Genomic DNA, 20,460 nt, shown 5'->3' with positions numbered 1-20,460 from the left:
TTCGAGTCTCGTACTTGTCGAAGTATAGTCGAACATCTTCCGAGCAAGTCTCGAAATGCAATCGAATAGCTTCGAGTTAGTATTGACATTTTAAGCCATCTCAAAATGGCGGACGAGAAGGATGAACAGATTGAAAATCAAGAAGCTGCCATTCCTGACGATAAAAACGCTGAGGTAACTCCCGAAAGTGATGCGGAATCCGAAGAAAATAAAGTATGTTCGGCATCAATTTCTTGAACCTACTTAATTAGTGTGGTGAAAAGTTTGACTTTTTTATACCTTTGTTGACTGCACGTGAAGTTTTTCTTTGTTTTCATCTTTGACATAAAGTACTTACTTATAATTAACCGACCCAAAAAGGTCTTATTTACAAAATAATTTGTCATACTCAAATAGCCTTCAAAAGTACGTAACCTTATCTTCAGCTCGTAGATTATGGTTCTACCTTACTATAGTGACATTAAAAAAGTTATCTTAAGTAAGTATATATTTTTTAGAATTTCTGATAATCACATGATGTTTTTAGGCCAATGAAGAAGCAACGGACATTGAAACTCCCCCTGAAACAGAGGAGGAGAAACCCTTATCAGAAGCAGAGACAATACAAGACACTGAAGACACCCGTCACTCTGGTATCATAGATGATACAAATGGTGCCAAATCACTACAGGATGGGGACCTTGGGGACAGTTACTGTGGGGAACTGGGGGCATTTGCCAACAGTCTAAGCAGCCTGGGGAGTAGTATAGGGACTACCCTAGGCACAAGTTTGTCCCACAGTAAAGGAAAGGATCAGAGAAAGTCAACACGAGGCAAGAGAAAGCTGGATGGGAGTCAGCAGTTATCAGCTTCGAAGAAGAACAAAATGTATGTACCATGAATTGTATTTTGTTGGCATGGTCAATTGGTGAAACAAAAATAAAAAGATATTATTAAAAGTTACTCTCTTATCAAATACTCTTGCTATTACTAAATTACTGCCAAAAAATGTCTGAGATACTGCACTGTACTGTTCTTGGATAGATTTGACTGTATTTTAATTGGGACAACTTTTCTCATTTTTCTATAGATTCTCATGTGGATTTATTTTGTGACGGCATTTATATTTAATTTTAGTGATATTCCTGCATCACAGAAACTCCCCCCTCACGGCTATCCTCTGGAGCATCCTTTTAATAAGGTCAGTATTACTTACAGAGAGGTGCATAGTATCACATACCAAATCTCCACATTTTGGCCTTAGCCAGACATTTGGACGCACTCTTTTAGTTTCACAATATTTAAAAATAAAGCAGGCATTTTTTACTCATTTGTCCTATTGTAAAAAAAGGAAAAAAAAATTCAACCTTTTGATGCCATTATTTCAATATCATTTTACATTACAGTAGATAGCAGCCTTCAATTTCACCAACAAAACAATTTGACTGAGATAACAGGGTCAGATACAGGGGGTGGATTGGTTGGATAATTACCACCCTTTTTAAGTAAAAAAGTGAAAAGTCACTTTGTTTGAAGAGAATAAATGTCTGAGGGATGGGAGGTACTGCCCATGTGCCTTCGCCTGCTTGACTTTGCTGACGCAGCAAATCCAATTTAGTGTGAAGTATTTTTAGATCTATGTGACCTACCAAGAACCACTGGATCAGTTATAAGCTGTCTATCTGGCCATTTTCCACCCCACCATTTTGAAATCCTGGATCCACCTCTGGGTAAAATAATATTTCCTTATTATTGTGATGTAGCTCATGTATCTGTGAATAGTCGGCTGATTAGTAACCGTAGATGTTATAATTATAGGATGGCTACAGGTATCTCTTAGCAGAACAAGACCCAACAGCTCCTAAGGCAAACTTTGACTTGGAGTATTGGGCAGGGAAACCAATCCCTGGTGATTTATACCGGATCAAACTGCACACTGAAGTACTGCTCTCCATGAATGACCGAGGTTGGTATCCTCATAGTGGAAGCTCCATACCTACAATATACCTTACCTTAGAACACTTATATGCCTTACCTTAGAACACTTATATACAGAGCTTTTGACAGCGTATGGTGAAAATGTGAAAATGTTAACGTATTGAGGCATTTTTAAGAGAAAAAAAAAGCTGAATGTCTGTCTGGGACTTCTTTCAATAAGAAAAGTTTTGATTGTGCATTTTTTTACATGCAGGATCATTGGAGGATTTTTTAAGTCCTAAAAAGAATGAAATTAATTAAAATGTCTAGTCAATTTTAAGTCCTTCACGGAACCTTTATTGTTCCCCTCGGGGAATTGAGTTGTTTAACCTGTTTAACAGCACATGGTGGTCAGCAACAACAACAGATTGTATATTAATCATAGAAGCATTAGGGCCAGGTAGCTGGTGCAACTACCAGCTATTTTCCAACAAGTGCCTGCTACTATTTAATTGAAAAAAGTTGACTAAAGTTTAATTTGAACTGACAAATAACTTCCACCCCCTTCTGTACTTATCAATCCCCACCACCTGCTCTGAAACCTAATGAAAACCCTGATAGAGTATAACCTTTGTTTTGATTATTGCTTCAGCTCCACAACTAAAACTCTCTGATGACAGACTGACGGTTACAGGGGAGAAGGGCTACAGCATGATAAGGGCTAGCCATGGTAAGATATGAGGACAACGGCATGGTAAGGGCTAGCCATGGTAAGATATAAGGACAACGGCATGGTAAGGGCTAGCCATGGTAAGATATAAGGACAACGGCATGGTAAGGGCTAGCCATGGTAAGATATGAGGGCAACGGCATGGTAAGGGCTAGCCATGGTAAGATATGAGGACAACGGCATGATAAGGGCTAGCCATGGTAAGATATGAGGACAACGGCATGGTAAGGGCTAGCCATGGTAAGATATGAGGACAACGGCATGGTAAGAGCTAGCCATGGTAAGATATAACGACAACGGCATAATAAGGGCTAGCCATGGTAAGATATGAGGACAACGGCATGGTAAGGGCTAGCCATGGTAAGATATGATGACAACGGCATGGTAAGAGCTAGCCATGGTAAGATATAACGAAAACGGCATGATAAGGGCTAGCCATGGTAAAATATGAGGACAACGGCATGGTAAGGGCTAGCCATGGTAAGATATGAGGACAACGGCATGGTAAGAGCTAGTTATGGTAAGATATAAGGACGACAGCATGGTGAGAGCTAGTTATGGTAAGATATAAGGACGACAGCATGGTAAGAGCTAGTTATGGTAAGATATAAGGACGACAGCATGGTGAGAGCTAGTTATGGTAAGATATAAGGACGACAGCATGGTGAGAGCTAGTTATGGTAAGATATAAGGACGACAGCATGGTGAGAGCTAGTAATGGTAAGATATAAGGACGACAGCATGGTAAGAGCTAGTTATGGTAAGACCAAGGACGACAGCATGATAAGGGCTAGTGATGATAAGATTACCACCACAGTATGGTTAGAGCTAGTTATGGTAAGACCAAGGACAACAGTATAGTTAGAGCTAGTCATGATAAGATTACCATAACAGCATGGTAAGAGCTAGTTATGGTAAGATATAAGGACAACGGCATGGTAAGAGCTAGTTATGGTAAGACCAAGGACGACAGCATGATAAGGGCTAGTGATGATAAGATTACCACCACAGTATGGTTAGAGCTAGTTATGGTAAGACCAAGGACAACAGTATAGTTAGAGCTAGTCATGATAAGATTACCATAACAGCATGGTAAGAGATAGTTATGGTAAGATATAAGGACAACGGCATGGTAAGAGCTAGTTATGGTAAGATATAAGTACGACAGCATGGTAAGAGCTAGTTATGGTAAGATATAAGGACAACGGCATGGTAAGAGATAGTTATTGGTAAGATATGAGGACAACGGCATGGTAAGAGATAGTTATTGGTAAGATATGAGGACAACGGCATGGTAAGAGCTAGTTATGGTAAGATATAAGGACGACAGCATGGTGAGAGCTAGTTATGGTAAGATATAAGGACGACAGCATGGTAAGAGCTAGTTATGGTAAGATATAAGGACGACAGCATGGTAAGAGCTAGTTATGGTAAGATATATGGACGAAAGCATGGTAAGAATTATTCATGATAAGATTACCATGACAGTATGATAAGGGCTAGTCATGATAAGATTACCATGACAGTATGATAAGGGCTAGTCATGATAAGATTACCATGACAGTATGGTAAGAGCTAGTCATGATAAGATTACCACCACAGCACAGGAAGAGCTAGTCATGATAAGATTACCATGACAGCATGGTAAGAGCTAGTTATGGTAAGACCAAGGACGACAGTGTGGTTAGAGCTAGTTATGGTAAGATTACCATGACAGCATGGTAAGAGCTAGTTATGGTAAGACCAAGGACGACAGCATGGTAAGAGCTAGTTATGGTAAGATATATGGACGAAAGCATGGTAAGAATTATTCATGATAAGATTACCACCACAGCATGATAAGGGCTAGTTATGGTGAGATATAAGGACAACAGTATAGTTAGAGCTAGTCATGATAAGATTACCATGACAGCATGGTAAGAGCTAGTTATGGTAAGATATAAGGACAACGGCATGGTAAGAGCTAGTTATGGTAAGACCAAGGACGTCAGCATGATAAGGGCTAGTGATGATAAGATTACCACCACAGTATGGTTAGAGCTAGTTATGGTAAGACCAAGGACAACAGTATAGTTAAAGCTAGTCATGATAAGATTACCATAACAGCATGGTAAGAGATAGTTATGGTAAGATATAAGGACAACGGCATGGTAAGAGATAGTTATTGGTAAGATATGAGGACAACGGCATGGTAAGAGCTAGTTATGGTAAGATATAAGGATGACAGCATGGTGAGAGCTAGTTATGGTAAGATATAAGGACGACAGCATGGTAAGAGCTAGTTATGGTAAGATATAAGGACGACAGCATGGTAAGAGCTAGTTATGGTAAGATATATGGACGAAAGCATGGTTGTAAGAATTATTCATGATAAGATTACCATGACAGTATGATAAGGGCTAGTCATGATAAGATTACCATGACAGTATGATAAGGGCTAGTCATGATAAGATTACCATGACAGTATGGTAAGAGCTAGTCATGATAAGATTACCACCACAGCACAGGAAGAGCTAGTCATGATAAGATTACCATGACAGCATGGTAAGAGCTAGTTATGGTAAGACCAAGGACGACAGCATGGTAAGAGCTAGTTATGGTAAGATTACCATGACAGCATGGTAAGAGCTAGTTATGTTAAGACCAAGGACAACAGCAGTGGTTAGAGCTAGTTATGGTAAGATATATGGACGAAAGCATGGTAAGAATTATTCATGATAAGATTACCATGACAGTATGATAAGGGCTAGTCATGATAAGATTACCATGACAGTATGATAAGGGCTAGTCATGATAAGATTACCATGACAGTATGGTAAGAGCTAGTCATGATAAGATTACCACCACAGCACAGGAAGAGCTAGTCATGATAAGATTACCATGACAGCAGGGTAAGAGCTAGTTATGGTAAGACCAAGGACGACAGTGTGGTTAGAGCTAGTTATGGTAAGATTACCATGACAGCATGGTAAGAGCTAGTTATGTTAAGACCAAGGATGACAGCATGGTAAGAGCTAGTTATGGTAAGATATATAGACGAAAGCATGGTAAGAATTATTCATGATAAGATTACCACCACAGCATGATAAGGGCTAGTTATGGTGAGATATAAGGACAACAGTATGGTTAGAGCTAGTTATGGTAAGACCAAGGACGATAGTGCGGTTAGAGCTAGTCATGACAAGATTACCATGACAGCATGGTAAGAGCTAGTTATGTTAAAGATGTAAGGACAGCAGCATGGTAAGAGTTAATCATTGTGGAATGACAGTGCTTTATCTATAGTTTGCCGTTCACTAACACAGTTTGATTTTCGTGTAGGTGTCAACAGAGGTGCATGGTTCTATGAGGTATGAAAATGATTTTGTTTTATGCCTTGCCCAAATAATGTCTGGCAAGGCGGAACCACAGACTTCAATAAAATGCTTTTCAAAAGCCATGGAGATGGATTGCAGTTTTAGGCAAAAAAAATTTAAATATGTATACTAGTTACCCTTCTCTTCTGTAGGTGACCATAGAAGACATGCCTGAAGACTCTGCAACTAGAATTGGCTGGTCTCAGCTTTATGGTAAAGCTATTTAAAAAATTAAGAAGTGTCTTAGCATACAGTACTCATATTAAAACAACAATTTAACAGGTAACTTACAAGCCCCTCTTGGCTATGACAAGTTTAGTTATTCTTGGAGAAGCAAAAAAGGCACAAGATTTCATCAAAGTAGAGGCAAACATTACTGGTGAGTTTTTGATGCAAATATACTGTAAAGATTTTTCCATTTCAAAAAATCTGTTGCCATCTCATTTTCAGTGATACTGGTTACACTGCAGGAGATGTCCTTGGATTTTGTATCAAGCTACCTGCGAATGACAGGAGAGCAAGTAAGAACACCCTACTGTACTTTAGAGTTGTCCATCCCTTTTACTTAAGAAACCCAGGTGGTGGAAATTTCAGAACTTTTCTCTGTATGTTTAATTGTTTGTTCTCACTTTTGCAATGAGGGTTCTTCTCTAGTTTTGTCCTCCACATAAGAAAGACAATCCCCAGCAGCATATCCAGGACTTTTAATAGGAGGGCGCCGAAAAGGGACTTTCAAGGCATTTTCTCCTGTACTTTAGATAATGTCCCATACATTTACTGTATTTTTGGCTGCTAAAAGGGGGGCGGGCCACCTAGGCCACTCCCTGGCTACACCCCTGATTCCTTTTCTAAGCTGTGTTGTGTTGTCAAGCATTGGTCATGGTGATGGGACAGCAGAGTGCTCTTTGAATGTGACTGCGCCCTCATAATTCTGCATCCCAGTTGCAACTAGGGCGATTAGCTTCCTTAATATATTTATTTCCCTACTCTTGCAGCATTTTAAACACTACAACTACACTTTTTTATGAAGGAACAGAAGCTCTTGGCAAAATAAAAGAAAACAAGTGATCATGTTTAATCACTTCTGTATGTAACTATCTTTTTTATTTCAGCAACATTTCTTCCTCCAACTTTCAAAGACAGGGTGAGAATTAAGCTTGGAATTTTTATTTTGTACATTATTGAACTTTTCCTCTTCTACACATTCAAGTGTTTAAAGTTTTTAATTGTTATTTGTCCTTAAATCCCAGGCACTTATAAAGTTCAAGAGTCATCTGTACTTTGAAGAAAAAGATCAAGTTGATAAAGCAGAGAAGGTAAACAGTTGTTCAGTGATACCTTTTATGACAAGTGTCACTGATGGGGTTATTACAGACACTTTATGTAAACAGACAGCTACCAGTACCACTTTCGCAAATCACTGTTTTGACTTCTCTGTATTTGGATATACTTAGAGACTAATAGATGAACAATTGACTGTACACAATAAATCATTATGTAATGAAATAATTAATCTTATCAACTTGTGCTAACTCACTAACAATATTCATTGCTCATGTTCATAGAGTCTTACAGAACTACCTGGAGGTCAGGTGAGATTAGTTTTTAGATCTTTATCTACTTATTTTATTCATGCTGTTCTTCAAATGAATATTTATTGTGTTTTTGTTTCTATGCAAGATAACATTCTACAAGAATGGAAAATGTCAGGTAGGCCCATCAAAGCGCAATTAGTACTGTACTCTATTTGTCAACGTTGTTTGATATTGAATGGGGAATATTTGTTATTCTTACAGGGTGTTGCGTTTGAGAATATCTTTGATGGCACTTATTACCCTGCCATATCCATGTACAAGTCATCAGTGGTATGTAGCCTGTCCAGCTATCATAGGTAGCTACAGGGGTCAGGGGTGTGTCTATACATAGGTAGCTATAGGGGCCAGGGGTGTGTCTAGGTAGCTACAGGTGTCAGGGGTGTGTCTAGGTAGCTACAGGTGTCAGGGGTGTGTCTAGGTAGCTACAGGTGTCAGGGGTGTGTCTAGGTAGCTACAGGTGTCAGGGGTGTGTCTAGGTAGCTACAGGAGCCAGGGGTGTGTCTAGGTAGCTACAGGGGTCAGGGGTGTGTCTAGGTAGCTACAGGTGTCAGGGGTGTGTCTAGGTAGCTACAGGTGCCAGGGGTATATCTAGGTAGCTACAGGGGTTAGGGGTGTGTCTAGGTAGCTACAGGTGTCAGGGGTATATCTAGGTAGCTACAGGTGCCAGGGGTATATCTAGGTAGCTACAGGGGTTAGGGGTGTGTCTAGGTAGCTACAGGTGTCAGGGGCGTGTCTAGGTAGCTACAGGTGCCAGGAGTGTATCTATACATAGGTAGCTATAGGGGTTAGGGGTGAGTCTAGGTAGCTACAGATGCCAGGGGTGTGTCTAGGTAGCTACAGGAGCCAGAGGTGTGTCTAGGTAGCTACAGGGGCCAGAGGTGTGTCTAGGTAGCTACAGGTGTCAGGAGTGTGTCTATGTAGCTACAGGGGTCAGTGGTGTATCTAGGTAGCTACAGGTGTCAGGGGCGTGTCTATGTAGCTACAGGGGCCAGGGGTGTGTCTAGGTAGCTACAGGGGTCAGGGGTGTGTCTAGGTAGCTACAGGTGCCAGGGGTGTATCTATACATAGGTAGCTATAGGGGCCAGGGGTATATCTAGGTAGCTACAGGAGCCAGAGGTGTGTCTAGGTAGCTACAGGGGCCAGAGGTGTGTCTAGGTAGCTACAGGTGTCAGGAGTGTGTCTATGTAGCTACAGGGGTCAGTGGTGTATCTAGGTAGCTACAGGTGTCAGGGGCGTGTCTATGTAGCTACAGGGGCCAGGGGTGTGTCTAGGTAGCTACAGGGGTCAGGGGTGTGTCTAGGTAGCTACAGGTGCCAGGGGTGTGTCTAGGTAGCTACAGGGGTCAGGGGTATGTCTATGCATAGGTAGCTACAGGGGCCAGAGGTGTGTCTAGGTAGCTACAGGAGCCAGGGGTGTGTCTAGGTAGCTACAGGGGCCAGAGGTGTGTCTAGGTAGCTACAGGTGTCAGGAGTGTGTCTATGTAGCTACAGGGGTCAGTGGTGTATCTAGGTAGCTACAGGTGTCAGGGGCGTGTCTAGGTAGCTACATGGGCCAGGGGTGTGTCTAGGTAGCTACAGGGGTCAGTGGTGTATCTAGGTAGCTACAGGTGTCAGGGGCGTGTCTAGGTAGCTACATGGGCCAGGGGTATATCCAGGTAGCTACAGGGGTCAGTGGTGTATCTAGGTAGCTACAGGTGTCAGGGGCGTGTCTAGGTAGCTACATGGGCCAGGGGTGTGTCTAGGTAGCTACAGGGGTCAGGGGTGTATCTAGGTAGCTACATGGGCCAGGGGTGTGTCTAGGTAGCTACAGGGGTCAGTGGTGTATCTAGGTAGCTACAGGTGTCAGGAGTGTGTCTATGTAGCTACAGGAGCCAGGGGTGTGTCTAGGTAGCTACATGGGCCAGGGGTGTGTCTAGGTAGCTACAGGGGTCAGTGGTGTATCTAGGTAGCTACAGGTGTCAGGGGCGTGTCTAGGTAGCTACATGGGCCAGGGGTGTGTCTAGGTAGCTACAGGGGCCAGAGGTGTGTCTATGTAGCTACAGGGGCCAGAGGTGTGTCTATGTAGCTACAGGAGCCAGGGGTGTGTCTATGTAGCTACAGGAGCCAGGGGTGTATCTAGGTAGCTACAGGGGCCAGAGGTGTGTCTATGTAGCTACAGGGGCCAGAGGTGTGTCTATGTAGCTACAGGAGCCAGGGGTGTGTCTAGGTAGCTACAGGGGTCAGGGGCGTGTCTAGATAGCTACAGGAGCCAGTGGTGTGTCTAGGTAGCTACAGGGGCCAGTGGTGTATCTAGGTAGCTACAGGGGCCAGGGGTGTGTCTAGGTAGCTACAGGGGCCAGGGGTGTGTCTAGGTAGCTACAGGGGTCAGGGGTATATCTAGGTAGCTACAGGAGCCAGGGGTGTGTCTAGGTAGCTACAGGAGCCAGGGGTATATCCAGGTAGCTACAGGAGCCAGGGGTGTATCTAGGTAGCTACAGGGGCCAGAGGTGTGTCTATGTAGCTACAGGAGCCAGGGGTGTGTCTATGTAGCTACAGGAGCCAGGGGTGTATCTAGGTAGCTACAGGGGCCAGAGGTGTGTCTATGTAGCTACAGGGGCCAGAGGTGTGTCTATGTAGCTACAGGAGCCAGGGGTGTGTCTAGGTAGCTACAGGAGCCAGGGGTATATCTAGGTAGCTACATGTGCCAGGGTTATATCTAGGTAGCTACAGGGGCCAGGGGTGTGTCTAGGTAGCTACAGGGGTCAGGGGTATATCTAGGTAGTTACATGTGCCAAAAGTGTATCTATATCTAGGTAGCTACAGGGGCCAGGGGTGTATCTAGGTATCTACAGGGGCCAGGGGTGTATCTAGGTAGCTACAGGAGCCAGGGGTGTATCTAGGTAGCTACAGGGGCCAGAGGTGTGTCTATAAATACTTTAGGTAGCTACAGGTGTCAGGGGCGTGTCTCGGTAGCTACAGGTGCCAGGGGTATATCCAGGTAGCTACAGGAGCCAGGTGTGTATCTAGGTAGCTACAGGAGCCAGGGGTGTGTCTAGGTAGCTACAGGGGCCAGGGGTGTATCCAGGTAGCTACATGGGCCAGGGGTGTATCTAGGTAGCTACAGGGGCCAGGGGTGTGTCTAGGTAGCTACAGGGGCCAGGGGTGTATCCAGGTAGCTACATGGGCCAGGGGTGTATCTAGGTAGCTACAGGGGCCAGGGGTGTGTCTAGGTAGCTACAGGGGTCAGGGGTGTGTCTAGGTAGCTACAGGGGTCAGGGGTGTGTCTAGGTAGCTACAGGGGTCAGGGGTGTGTCTAGGTAGCTACAGGTGCCAGGGGTGTGTCTAGGTAGCTACAGGGGTCAGGGGTATATCTAGGTAGCTACAGGGGTCAGGGGTGTGTCTAGGTAGCTACAGGGGTCAGGGGTATATCTAGGTAGCTACATGTGCCAGGGGTATATCTAGGTAGCTACAGGGGTCAGGGGTGTGTCTAGGTAGCTACATGTGTCAGGGGTGTATCCATACATAGGTAGCTATAGGGGCCAGGGGTATATCTAGGTAGCTACAGGAGCCAGGGGTGTGTCTAGGTAGCTACAGGAGCCAGGGGTGTATCTAGGTAGCTACAGGTGTCAGGGGCGTGTCTATGTAGCTACAGGGGCCAGGGGTGTGTCTAGGTAGCTACAGGGGTCAGGGGTGTATCTAGGTAGCTACAGGTGCCAGGGGTGTATCTAGGTAGCTACAGGGGTCAGGGGTGTGTCTAGGTAGCTACAGGTGCCAGGGGTGTGTCTAGGTAGCTACAGGGGTCAGGGGTGTGTCTATACATAGGTAGCTACAGGGGCCAGAGGTGTGTCTAGGTAGCTACAGGAGCCAGGGGTGTGTCTAGGTAGCTACAGGGGTCAGTGGTGTATCTAGGTAGCTACAGGTGTCAGGGGCGTGTCTAGGTAGCTACATGGGCCAGGGGTGTGTCTAGGTAGCTACAGGGGTCAGTGGTGTATCTAGGTACCTACAGGTGTCAGGGGCGTGTCTAGGTAGCTACATGGGCCAGGGGTATATCCAGGTAGCTACAGGGGTCAGTGGTGTATCTAGGTAGCTACAGGTGTCAGGGGCGTGTCTAGGTAGCTACATGGGCCAGGGGTGTGTCTAGGTAGCTACAGGGGTCAGGGGTGTATCTAGGTAGCTACATGGGCCAGGGGTGTGTCTAGGTAGCTACAGGGGTCAGTGGTGTATCTAGGTAGCTACAGGTGTCAGGAGTGTGTCTATGTAGCTACAGGAGCCAGGGGTGTGTCTAGGTAGCTACATGGGCCAGGGGTGTGTCTAGGTAGCTACAGGGGTCAGTGGTTTATCTAGGTAGCTACAGGTGTCAGGGGCGTGTCTAGGTAGCTACATGGGCCAGGGGTGTGTCTAGGTAGCTACAGGGGTCAGGGGTGTATCTAGGTAGCTACATGGGCCAGGGGTGTGTCTAGGTAGCTACAGGGGTCAGTGGTGTATCTAGGTAGCTACAGGGGTTAGGGGTGTGTCTAGGTAGCTACAGGTGTCAGGGGCGTGTCTAGGTAGCTACAGGTGCCAGGAGTGTATGTATACATAGGTAGCTATAGGGGTTAGGGGTGTGTCTAGGTAGCTACAGATGCCAGGGGTATATCTAGGTAGCTACAGGGGTCAGGGGTGTGTCTAGGTAGCTACATGTGTCAGGGGTGTATCTATACATAGGTAGCTATAGGGGCCAGGGGTGTGTCTAGGCAGCTACAGGTGTCAGGGGCGTGTCTCGGTAGCTACAGGTGCCAGGGGTATATCCAGGTAGCTACAGGGGTCAGGGGCGTGTCTAGGTAGCTACAGGTGTCAGGGGTGTATCTAGGTAGCTACAGGAGCCAGGGGTGTATCTAGGTAGCTACAGGGGCCAGGGGTGTGTCTATGTAGCTACAGGAGCCAGGGGTGTGTCTATGTAGCTACAGGTGTCAGGGGTGTATCTAGGTAGCTACATGTGCCAGGGGTGTATCTATGTAGCTACAGGAGCCAGGGGTGTGTCTATGTAGCTACAGGAGCCAGGGGTGTGTCTATGTAGCTACAGGGGTCAGGGGCGTGTCTAGGTAGCTACAGGAGCCAGGGGTGTGTCTAGGTAGCTACAGGGGCCAGTGGTGTATCTAGGTAGCTACAGGGGCCAGGGGTGTGTCTAGGTAGCTACAGGGGCCAGGGGTGTGTCTAGGTAGCTACAGGAGCCAGGGGTGTGTCTAGGTAGCTACAGGTGTCAGGGGTGTATCTAGGTAGCTACAGGTGTCAGGGGTGTGTCTAGGTAGCTACAGGTGTCAGGGGTGTATCTAGGTAGCTACATGGGCCAGGGGTGTGTCTAGGTAGCTACAGGGGTCAGTGGTGTATCTAGGTAGCTACAGGGGTTAGGGGTGTGTCTAGGTAGCTACAGGTGTCAGGGGCGTGTCTAGGTAGCTACAGGTGCCAGGAGTGTATCTATACATAGGCAGCTATAGGGGTTAGGGGTGTGTCTAGGTAGCTACAGATGCCAGGGGTATATCTAGGTAGCTACAGGGGTCAGGGGTGTGTCTAGGTAGCTACATGTGTCAGGGGTGTATCTATACATAGGTAGCTATAGGGGCCAGGGGTGTGTCTAGGTAGCTACAGGTGTCAGGGGCGTGTCTCGGTAGCTACAGGTGCCAGGGGTATATCCAGGTAGCTACAGGGGTCAGGGGCGTGTCTAGGTAGCTACAGGTGTCAGGGGTGTATCTAGGTAGCTACAGGAGCCAGGGGTGTGTCTAGGTAGCTACAGGTGTCAGGGGTGTATCTAGGTAGCTACAGGTGTCAGGGGTGTATCTAGGTAGCTACATGGGCCAGGGGTGTGTCTAGGTAGCTACAGGGGTCAGTGGTGTATCTAGGTAGCTACAGGGGTTAGGGGTGTGTCTAGGTAGCTACAGGTGTCAGGGGCGTGTCTAGGTAGCTACAGGTGCCAGGAGTGTATCTATACATAGGTAGCTATAGGGGTTAGGGGTGTGTCTAGGTAGCTACAGATGCCAGGGGTATATCTAGGTAGCTACAGGGGTCAGGGGTGTGTCTAGGTAGCTACATGTGTCAGGGGTGTATCTATACATAGGTAGCTATAGGGGCCAGGGGTGTGTCTAGGTAGCTACAGGTGTCAGGGGCGTGTCTCGGTAGCTACAGGTGCCAGGGGTATATCCAGGTAGCTACAGGTGTCAGGGGCGTGTCTCGGTAGCTACAGGTGCCAGGGGTATATCCAGGTAGCTACAGGGGTCAGGGGCGTGTCTAGGTAGCTACAGGTGTCAGGGGTGTATCTAGGTAGCTACAGGAGCCAGGGGTGTGTCTAGGTAGCTACAGGTGTCAGGGGTGTATCTAGGTAGCTACAGGTGTCAGGGGTGTATCTAGGTAGCTACATGGGCCAGGGGTGTGTCTAGGTAGCTACAGGGGTCAGTGGTGTATCTAGGTAGCTACAGGGGTTAGGGGTGTGTCTAGGTAGCTACAGGTGTCAGGGGCGTGTCTAGGTAGCTACAGGTGCCAGGAGTGTATCTATACATAGGTAGCTATAGGGGTTAGGGGTGTGTCTAGGTAGCTACAGATGCCAGGGGTATATCTAGGTAGCTACAGGGGTCAGGGGTGTGTCTAGGTAGCTACATGTGTCAGGGGTGTATCTATACATAGGTAGCTATAGGGGCCAGGGGTGTGTCTAGGTAGCTACAGGTGTCAGGGGCGTGTCTCGGTAGCTACAGGTGCCAGGGGTATATCCAGGTAGCTACAGGGGTCAGGGGTGTGTCTAGGTAGCTACAGGTGCCAGGGGTGTATCTAGGAAGCTACAGGAGCCAGGGGTGTATCTAGGTAGCTACAGGGGCCAGGGGTGTGTCTAGGTAGCTACAGGGGTCAGGGGTATATCTAGGTAGCTACATGTGCCAGGGGTATATCTAGGTAGCTACAGGAGCCAGGGGTATATCTAGGTAGCTACATGTGCCAGGGTTATATCTAGGTAGCTACAGGGGCCAGGGGTGTGTCTAGGTAGCTACAGGGGTCAGGGGTATATCTAGGTAGTTACATGTGCCAAAAGTGTATCTATATCTAGGTAGCTACAGGGGCCAGGGGTGTATCTAGGTATCTACAGGGGCCAGGGGTGTATCTAGGTAGCTACAGGAGCCAGGGGTGTATCTAGGTAGCTACAGGGGCCAGAGGTGTGTCTATAAATACTTTAGGTAGCTACAGGTGTCAGGGGCGTGTCTCGGTAGCTACAGGTGCCAGGGGTATATCCAGGTAGCTACAGGAGCCAGGTGTGTATCTAGGTAGCTACAGGAGCCAGGGGTGTGTCTAGGTAGCTACAGGGGCCAGGGGTGTATCCAGGTAGCTACATGGGCCAGGGGTGTATCTAGGTAGCTACAGGGGCCAGGGGTGTGTCTAGGTAGCTACAGGGGCCAGGGGTGTATCCAGGTAGCTACATGGGCCAGGGGTGTATCTAGGTAGCTACAGGGGCCAGGGGTGTGTCTAGGTAGCTACAGGGGTCAGGGGTGTGTCTAGGTAGCTACAGGGGTCAGGGGTGTGTCTAGGTAGCTACAGGGGTCAGGGGTGTGTCTAGGTAGCTACAGGTGCCAGGGGTGTGTCTAGGTAGCTACAGGGGTCAGGGGTATATCTAGGTAGCTACAGGGGTCAGGGGTGTGTCTAGGTAGCTACAGGGGTCAGGGGTATATCTAGGTAGCTACATGTGCCAGGGGTATATCTAGGTAGCTACAGGGGTCAGGGGTGTGTCTAGGTAGCTACATGTGTCAGGGGTGTATCCATACATAGGTAGCTATAGGGGCCAGGGGTATATCTAGGTAGCTACAGGAGCCAGGGGTGTGTCTAGGTAGCTACAGGAGCCAGGGGTGTATCTAGGTAGCTACAGGTGTCAGGGGCGTGTCTATGTAGCTACAGGGGCCAGGGGTGTGTCTAGGTAGCTACAGGGGTCAGGGGTGTATCTAGGTAGCTACAGGTGCCAGGGGTGTATCTAGGTAGCTACAGGGGTCAGGGGTGTGTCTAGGTAGCTACAGGTGCCAGGGGTGTGTCTAGGTAGCTACAGGGGTCAGGGGTGTGTCTATACATAGGTAGCTACAGGGGCCAGAGGTGTGTCTAGGTAGCTACAGGAGCCAGGGGTGTGTCTAGGTAGCTACAGGGGTCAGTGGTGTATCTAGGTAGCTACAGGTGTCAGGGGCGTGTCTAGGTAGCTACATTGGCCAGGGGTGTGTCTAGGTAGCTACAGGGGTCAGTGGTGTATCTAGGTACCTACAGGTGTCAGGGGCGTGTCTAGGTAGCTACATGGGCCAGGGGTATATCCAGGTAGCTACAGGGGTCAGTGGTGTATCTAGGTAGCTACAGGTGTCAGGGGCGTGTCTAGGTAGCTACATGGGCCAGGGGTGTGTCTAGGTAGCTACAGGGGTCAGGGGTGTATCTAGGTAGCTACATGGGCCAGGGGTGTGTCTAGGTAGCTACAGGGGTCAGTGGTGTATCTAGGTAGCTACAGGTGTCAGGAGTGTGTCTATGTAGCTACAGGAGCCAGGGGTGTGTCTAGGTAGCTACATGGGCCAGGGGTGTGTCTAGGTAGCTACAGGGGTCAGTGGTTTATCTAGGTAGCTACAGGTGTCAGGGGCGTGTCTAGGTAGCTACATGGGCCAGGGGTGTGTCTAGGTAGCTACAGGGGTCAGGGGTGTATCTAGGTAGCTACATGGGCCAGGGGTGTGTCTAGGTAGCTACAGGGGTCAGTGGTGTATCTAGGTAGCTACAGGGGTTAGGGGTGTGTCTAGGTAGCTACAGGTGTCAGGGGCGTGTCTAGGTAGCTACAGGTGCCAGGAGTGTATGTATACATAGGTAGCTATAGGGGTTAGGGGTGTGTCTAGGTAGCTACAGATGCCAGGGGTATATCTAGGTAGCTACAGGGGTCAGGGGTGTGTCTAGGTAGCTACATGTGTCAGGGGTGTATCTATACATAGGTAGCTATAGGGGCCAGGGGTGTGTCTAGGTAGCTACAGGGGTCAGGGGCGTGTCTAGGTAGCTACAGGTGTCAGGGGTGTATCTAGGTAGCTACAGGAGCCAGGGGTGTATCTAGGTAGCTACAGGGGCCAGGGGTGTGTCTATGTAGCTACAGGAGCCAGGGGTGTGTCTATGTAGCTACAGGTGTCAGGGGTGTATCTAGGTAGCTACATGTGCCAGGGGTGTATCTATGTAGCTACAGGAGCCAGGGGTGTGTCTATGTAGCTACAGGAGCCAGGGGTGTGTCTATGTAGCTACAGGGGTCAGGGGCGTGTCTAGGTAGCTACAGGAGCCAGGGGTGTGTCTAGGTAGCTACAGGGGCCAGTGGTGTATCTAGGTAGCTACAGGGGCCAGGGGTGTGTCTAGGTAGCTACAGGGGCCAGGGGTGTGTCTAGGTAGCTACAGGAGCCAGGGGTGTGTCTAGGTAGCTACAGGTGTCAGGGGTGTATCTAGGTAGCTACATGGGCCAGGGGTGTGTCTAGGTAGCTACAGGGGTCAGTGGTGTATCTAGGTAGCTACAGGGGTTAGGGGTGTGTCTAGGTAGCTACAGGTGTCAGGGGCGTGTCTAGGTAGCTACAGGTGCCAGGAGTGTATCTATACATAGGTAGCTATAGGGGTTAGGGGTGTGTCTAGGTAGCTACAGGTGTCAGGGGTGTATCTAGGTAGCTACATGGGCCAGGGGTGTGTCTAGGTAGCTACAGGGGTCAGTGGTGTATCTAGGTAGCTACAGGGGTTAGGGGTGTGTCTAGGTAGCTACAGGTGTCAGGGGCGTGTCTAGGTAGCTACAGGTGCCAGGAGTGTATCTATACATAGGTAGCTATAGGGGTTAGGGGTGTGTCTAGGTAGCTACAGATGCCAGGGGTATATCTAGGTAGCTACAGGGGTCAGGGGTGTGTCTAGGTAGCTACATGTGTCAGGGGTGTATCTATACATAGGTAGCTATAGGGGCCAGGGGTGTGTCTAGGTAGCTACAGGTGTCAGGGGCGTGTCTCGGTAGCTACAGGTGCCAGGGGTATATCCAGGTAGCTACAGGGGTCAGGGGCGTGTCTAGGTAGCTACAGGTGTCAGGGGTGTATCTAGGTAGCTACAGGAGCCAGGGGTGTGTCTAGGTAGCTACAGGTGTCAGGGGTGTATCTAGGTAGCTACAGGTGTCAGGGGTGTATCTAGGTAGCTACATGGGCCAGGGGTGTGTCTAGGTAGCTACAGGGGTCAGTGGTGTATCTAGGTAGCTACAGGGGTTAGGGGTGTGTCTAGGTAGCTACAGGTGTCAGGGGCGTGTCTAGGTAGCTACAGGTGCCAGGAGTGTATCTATACATAGGTAGCTATAGGGGTTAGGGGTGTGTCTAGGTAGCTACAGATGCCAGGGGTATATCTAGGTAGCTACAGGGGTCAGGGGTGTGTCTAGGTAGCTACATGTGTCAGGGGTGTATCTATACATAGGTAGCTATAGGGGCCAGGGGTGTGTCTAGGTAGCTACAGGTGTCAGGGGCGTGTCTCGGTAGCTACAGGTGCCAGGGGTATATCCAGGTAGCTACAGGTGTCAGGGGCGTGTCTCGGTAGCTACAGGTGCCAGGGGTATATCCAGGTAGCTACAGGGGTCAGGGGCGTGTCTAGGTAGCTACAGGTGTCAGGGGTGTATCTAGGTAGCTACAGGAGCCAGGGGTGTGTCTAGGTAGCTACAGGTGTCAGGGGTGTATCTAGGTAGCTACAGGTGTCAGGGGTGTATCTAGGTAGCTACATGGGCCAGGGGTGTGTCTAGGTAGCTACAGGGGTCAGTGGTGTATCTAGGTAGCTACAGGGGTTAGGGGTGTGTCTAGGTAGCTACAGGTGTCAGGGGCGTGTCTAGGTAGCTACAGGTGCCAGGAGTGTATCTATACATAGGTAGCTATAGGGGTTAGGGGTGTGTCTAGGTAGCTACAGATGCCAGGGGTATATCTAGGTAGCTACAGGGGTCAGGGGTGTGTCTAGGTAGCTACATGTGTCAGGGGTGTATCTATACATAGGTAGCTATAGGGGCCAGGGGTGTGTCTAGGTAGCTACAGGTGTCAGGGGCGTGTCTCGGTAGCTACAGGTGCCAGGGGTATATCCAGGTAGCTACAGGGGTCAGGGGCGTGTCTAGGTAGCTACAGGTGTCAGGGGTGTATCTAGGTAGCTACAGGAGCCAGGGGTGTATCTAGGTAGCTACAGGGGCCAGGGGTGTGTCTATGTAGCTACAGGAGCCAGGGGTGTGTCTATGTAGCTACAGGTGTCAGGGGTGTATCTAGGTAGCTACAGGTGTCAGGGGTGTATCTAGGTAGCTACATGGGCCAGGGGTGTGTCTAGGTAGCTACAGGGGTCAGTGGTGTATCTAGGTAGCTACAGGGGTTAGGGGTGTGTCTAGGTAGCTACAGGTGTCAGGGGCGTGTCTAGGTAGCTACAGGTGCCAGGAGTGTATCTATACATAGGTAGCTATAGGGGTTAGGGGTGTGTCTAGGTAGCTACAGATGCCAGGGGTATATCTAGGTAGCTACAGGGGTCAGGGGTGTGTCTAGGTAGCTACATGTGTCAGGGGTGTATCTATACATAGGAAGCTATAGGGGCCAGGGGTGTGTCTAGGTAGCTACAGGTGTCAGGGGCGTGTCTCGGTAGCTACAGGTGCCAGGGGTATATCCAGGTAGCTACAGGGGTCAGGGGTGTGTCTAGGTAGCTACAGGTGCCAGGGGTGTATCTAGGTAGCTACAGGAGCCAGGGGTGTATCTAGGTAGCTACAGGGGCCAGGGGTGTGTCTAGGTAGCTACAGGGGTCAGGGGTATATCTAGGTAGCTACATGTGCCAGGGGTATATATAGGTAGCTACATGTGTCAGGGGTGTGTCTAGGTAGCTACAGGAGCCCGGTGTGTATCTAGGTAGCTACAGGGGTCAGGGGTATATCCAGGTAGCTACAGGGGTCAGGGGTGTGTCTAGGTAGCTACAGGTGCCAGGGGTGTGTCTAGGTAGCTACAGGGGTCAGGGGTATATCTAGGTAGCTACAGGGGTCAGGGGTGTGTCTAGGTAGCTACAGGGGTCAGGGGTATATCTAGGTAGCTACAGGAGCCAGGGGTGTATCTAGGTAGCTACAGGTGTCAGGGGTATATCTAGGTAGCTACAGGGGTCAGGGGTATATCTAGGTAGCTACAGGGGTCAGGTGTGTATCTAGGTAGCTACAGGGGCCAGAGGTGTGTCTATGTAGCTACAGGGGCCAGAGGTGTGTCTATGTAGCTACAGGTGCCAGGGGTGTGTCTAGGTAGCTACAGGGGTCAGGGGTGTATCTAGGTAGCTACAGGTGCCAGGGGCGTGTCTAGGTAGCTACAGGGGTCAGGGGTGTGTCTAGGTAGCTACAGGAGCCAGGGGTGTATCTAGGTAGCTACAGGTGTCAGGGGTATATCTAGGTAGCTACAGGGGCCAGGTGTGTATCTAGGTAGCTACAGGGGCCAGAGGTGTGTCTATGTAGCTACAGGGGCCAGAGGTGTGTCTATGTAGCTACAGGAGCCAGGGGTGTGTCTAGGTAGCTACAGGTGTCAGGGGCGTGTCTAGGTAGCTACAGGTGCCAGGGGTGTGTCTAGGTAGCTACAGGTGTCAGGGGCGTGTCTATGTAGCTACAGGGGCCAGGGGTGTGTCTAGGTAGCTACAGGTGCCAGGGGTGTGTCTAGGTAGCTACAGGTGTCAGGGGTGTGTCTAGGTAGCTACAGGAGCCAGGGGTATATCTATGTAGCTACAGGGGCCAGGGGTATATCTAGGTAGCTACAGGAGCCAGGGGTGTGTCTAGGTAGCTACAGGGGTCAGGGGTGTGTCTAGGTAGCTACAGGGGTCAGGGGCGTGTCTAGGTAGCTACAGGAGCCAGGGGTGTGTCTAGGTGGCTACAGGGGCCAGAGGTGTGTCTATAAATACTT

The 20,460-nt window shown here is 48.7% G+C and overlaps 1 protein-coding gene across 2 annotated transcripts in view; it reads left to right on the top strand.

Moving 5' to 3' along the window:
• The first annotated feature begins 66 nt into the window (after window positions 1–66).
• LOC116614573 (set1/Ash2 histone methyltransferase complex subunit ASH2) overlaps window positions 67–20,460 on the top strand; it is a 24,434-nt gene continuing 4,040 nt past the window's right edge. The window contains exons 1-14 of one of the 2 annotated variants that reach the window (XM_048725209.1): window positions 67–174; window positions 527–867; window positions 1,117–1,180; window positions 1,798–1,945; window positions 2,549–2,626; window positions 5,948–5,976; window positions 6,135–6,195; window positions 6,265–6,361; window positions 6,433–6,503; window positions 7,095–7,126; window positions 7,233–7,298; window positions 7,548–7,574; window positions 7,663–7,692; window positions 7,779–7,847. In XM_048725209.1, coding sequence (XP_048581166.1) covers window positions 106–174; window positions 527–867; window positions 1,117–1,180; window positions 1,798–1,945; window positions 2,549–2,626; window positions 5,948–5,976; window positions 6,135–6,195; window positions 6,265–6,361; window positions 6,433–6,503; window positions 7,095–7,126; window positions 7,233–7,298; window positions 7,548–7,574; window positions 7,663–7,692; window positions 7,779–7,847 — 1,182 coding nt within the window. In that variant the 5' untranslated portion in view covers window positions 67–105. Of the gene's footprint in view, window positions 214–526; window positions 868–1,116; window positions 1,181–1,797; window positions 1,946–2,548; window positions 2,627–5,947; window positions 5,977–6,134; window positions 6,196–6,264; window positions 6,362–6,432; window positions 6,504–7,094; window positions 7,127–7,232; window positions 7,299–7,547; window positions 7,575–7,662; window positions 7,693–7,778; window positions 7,848–20,460 lie in introns of both variants that reach the window. The other variant, XM_048725208.1, reaches the window with a different exon arrangement.

This window comes from Nematostella vectensis, chromosome 3, assembly GCF_932526225.1.
Source record: "Nematostella vectensis chromosome 3, jaNemVect1.1, whole genome shotgun sequence".
In the NCBI taxonomy this organism is placed as follows: Eukaryota; Metazoa; Cnidaria; class Anthozoa; order Actiniaria; family Edwardsiidae; genus Nematostella; species Nematostella vectensis.
Note: the sequence above shows the minus strand (reverse complement) of the source record. Positions and strands in the feature narration are given on the sequence as shown.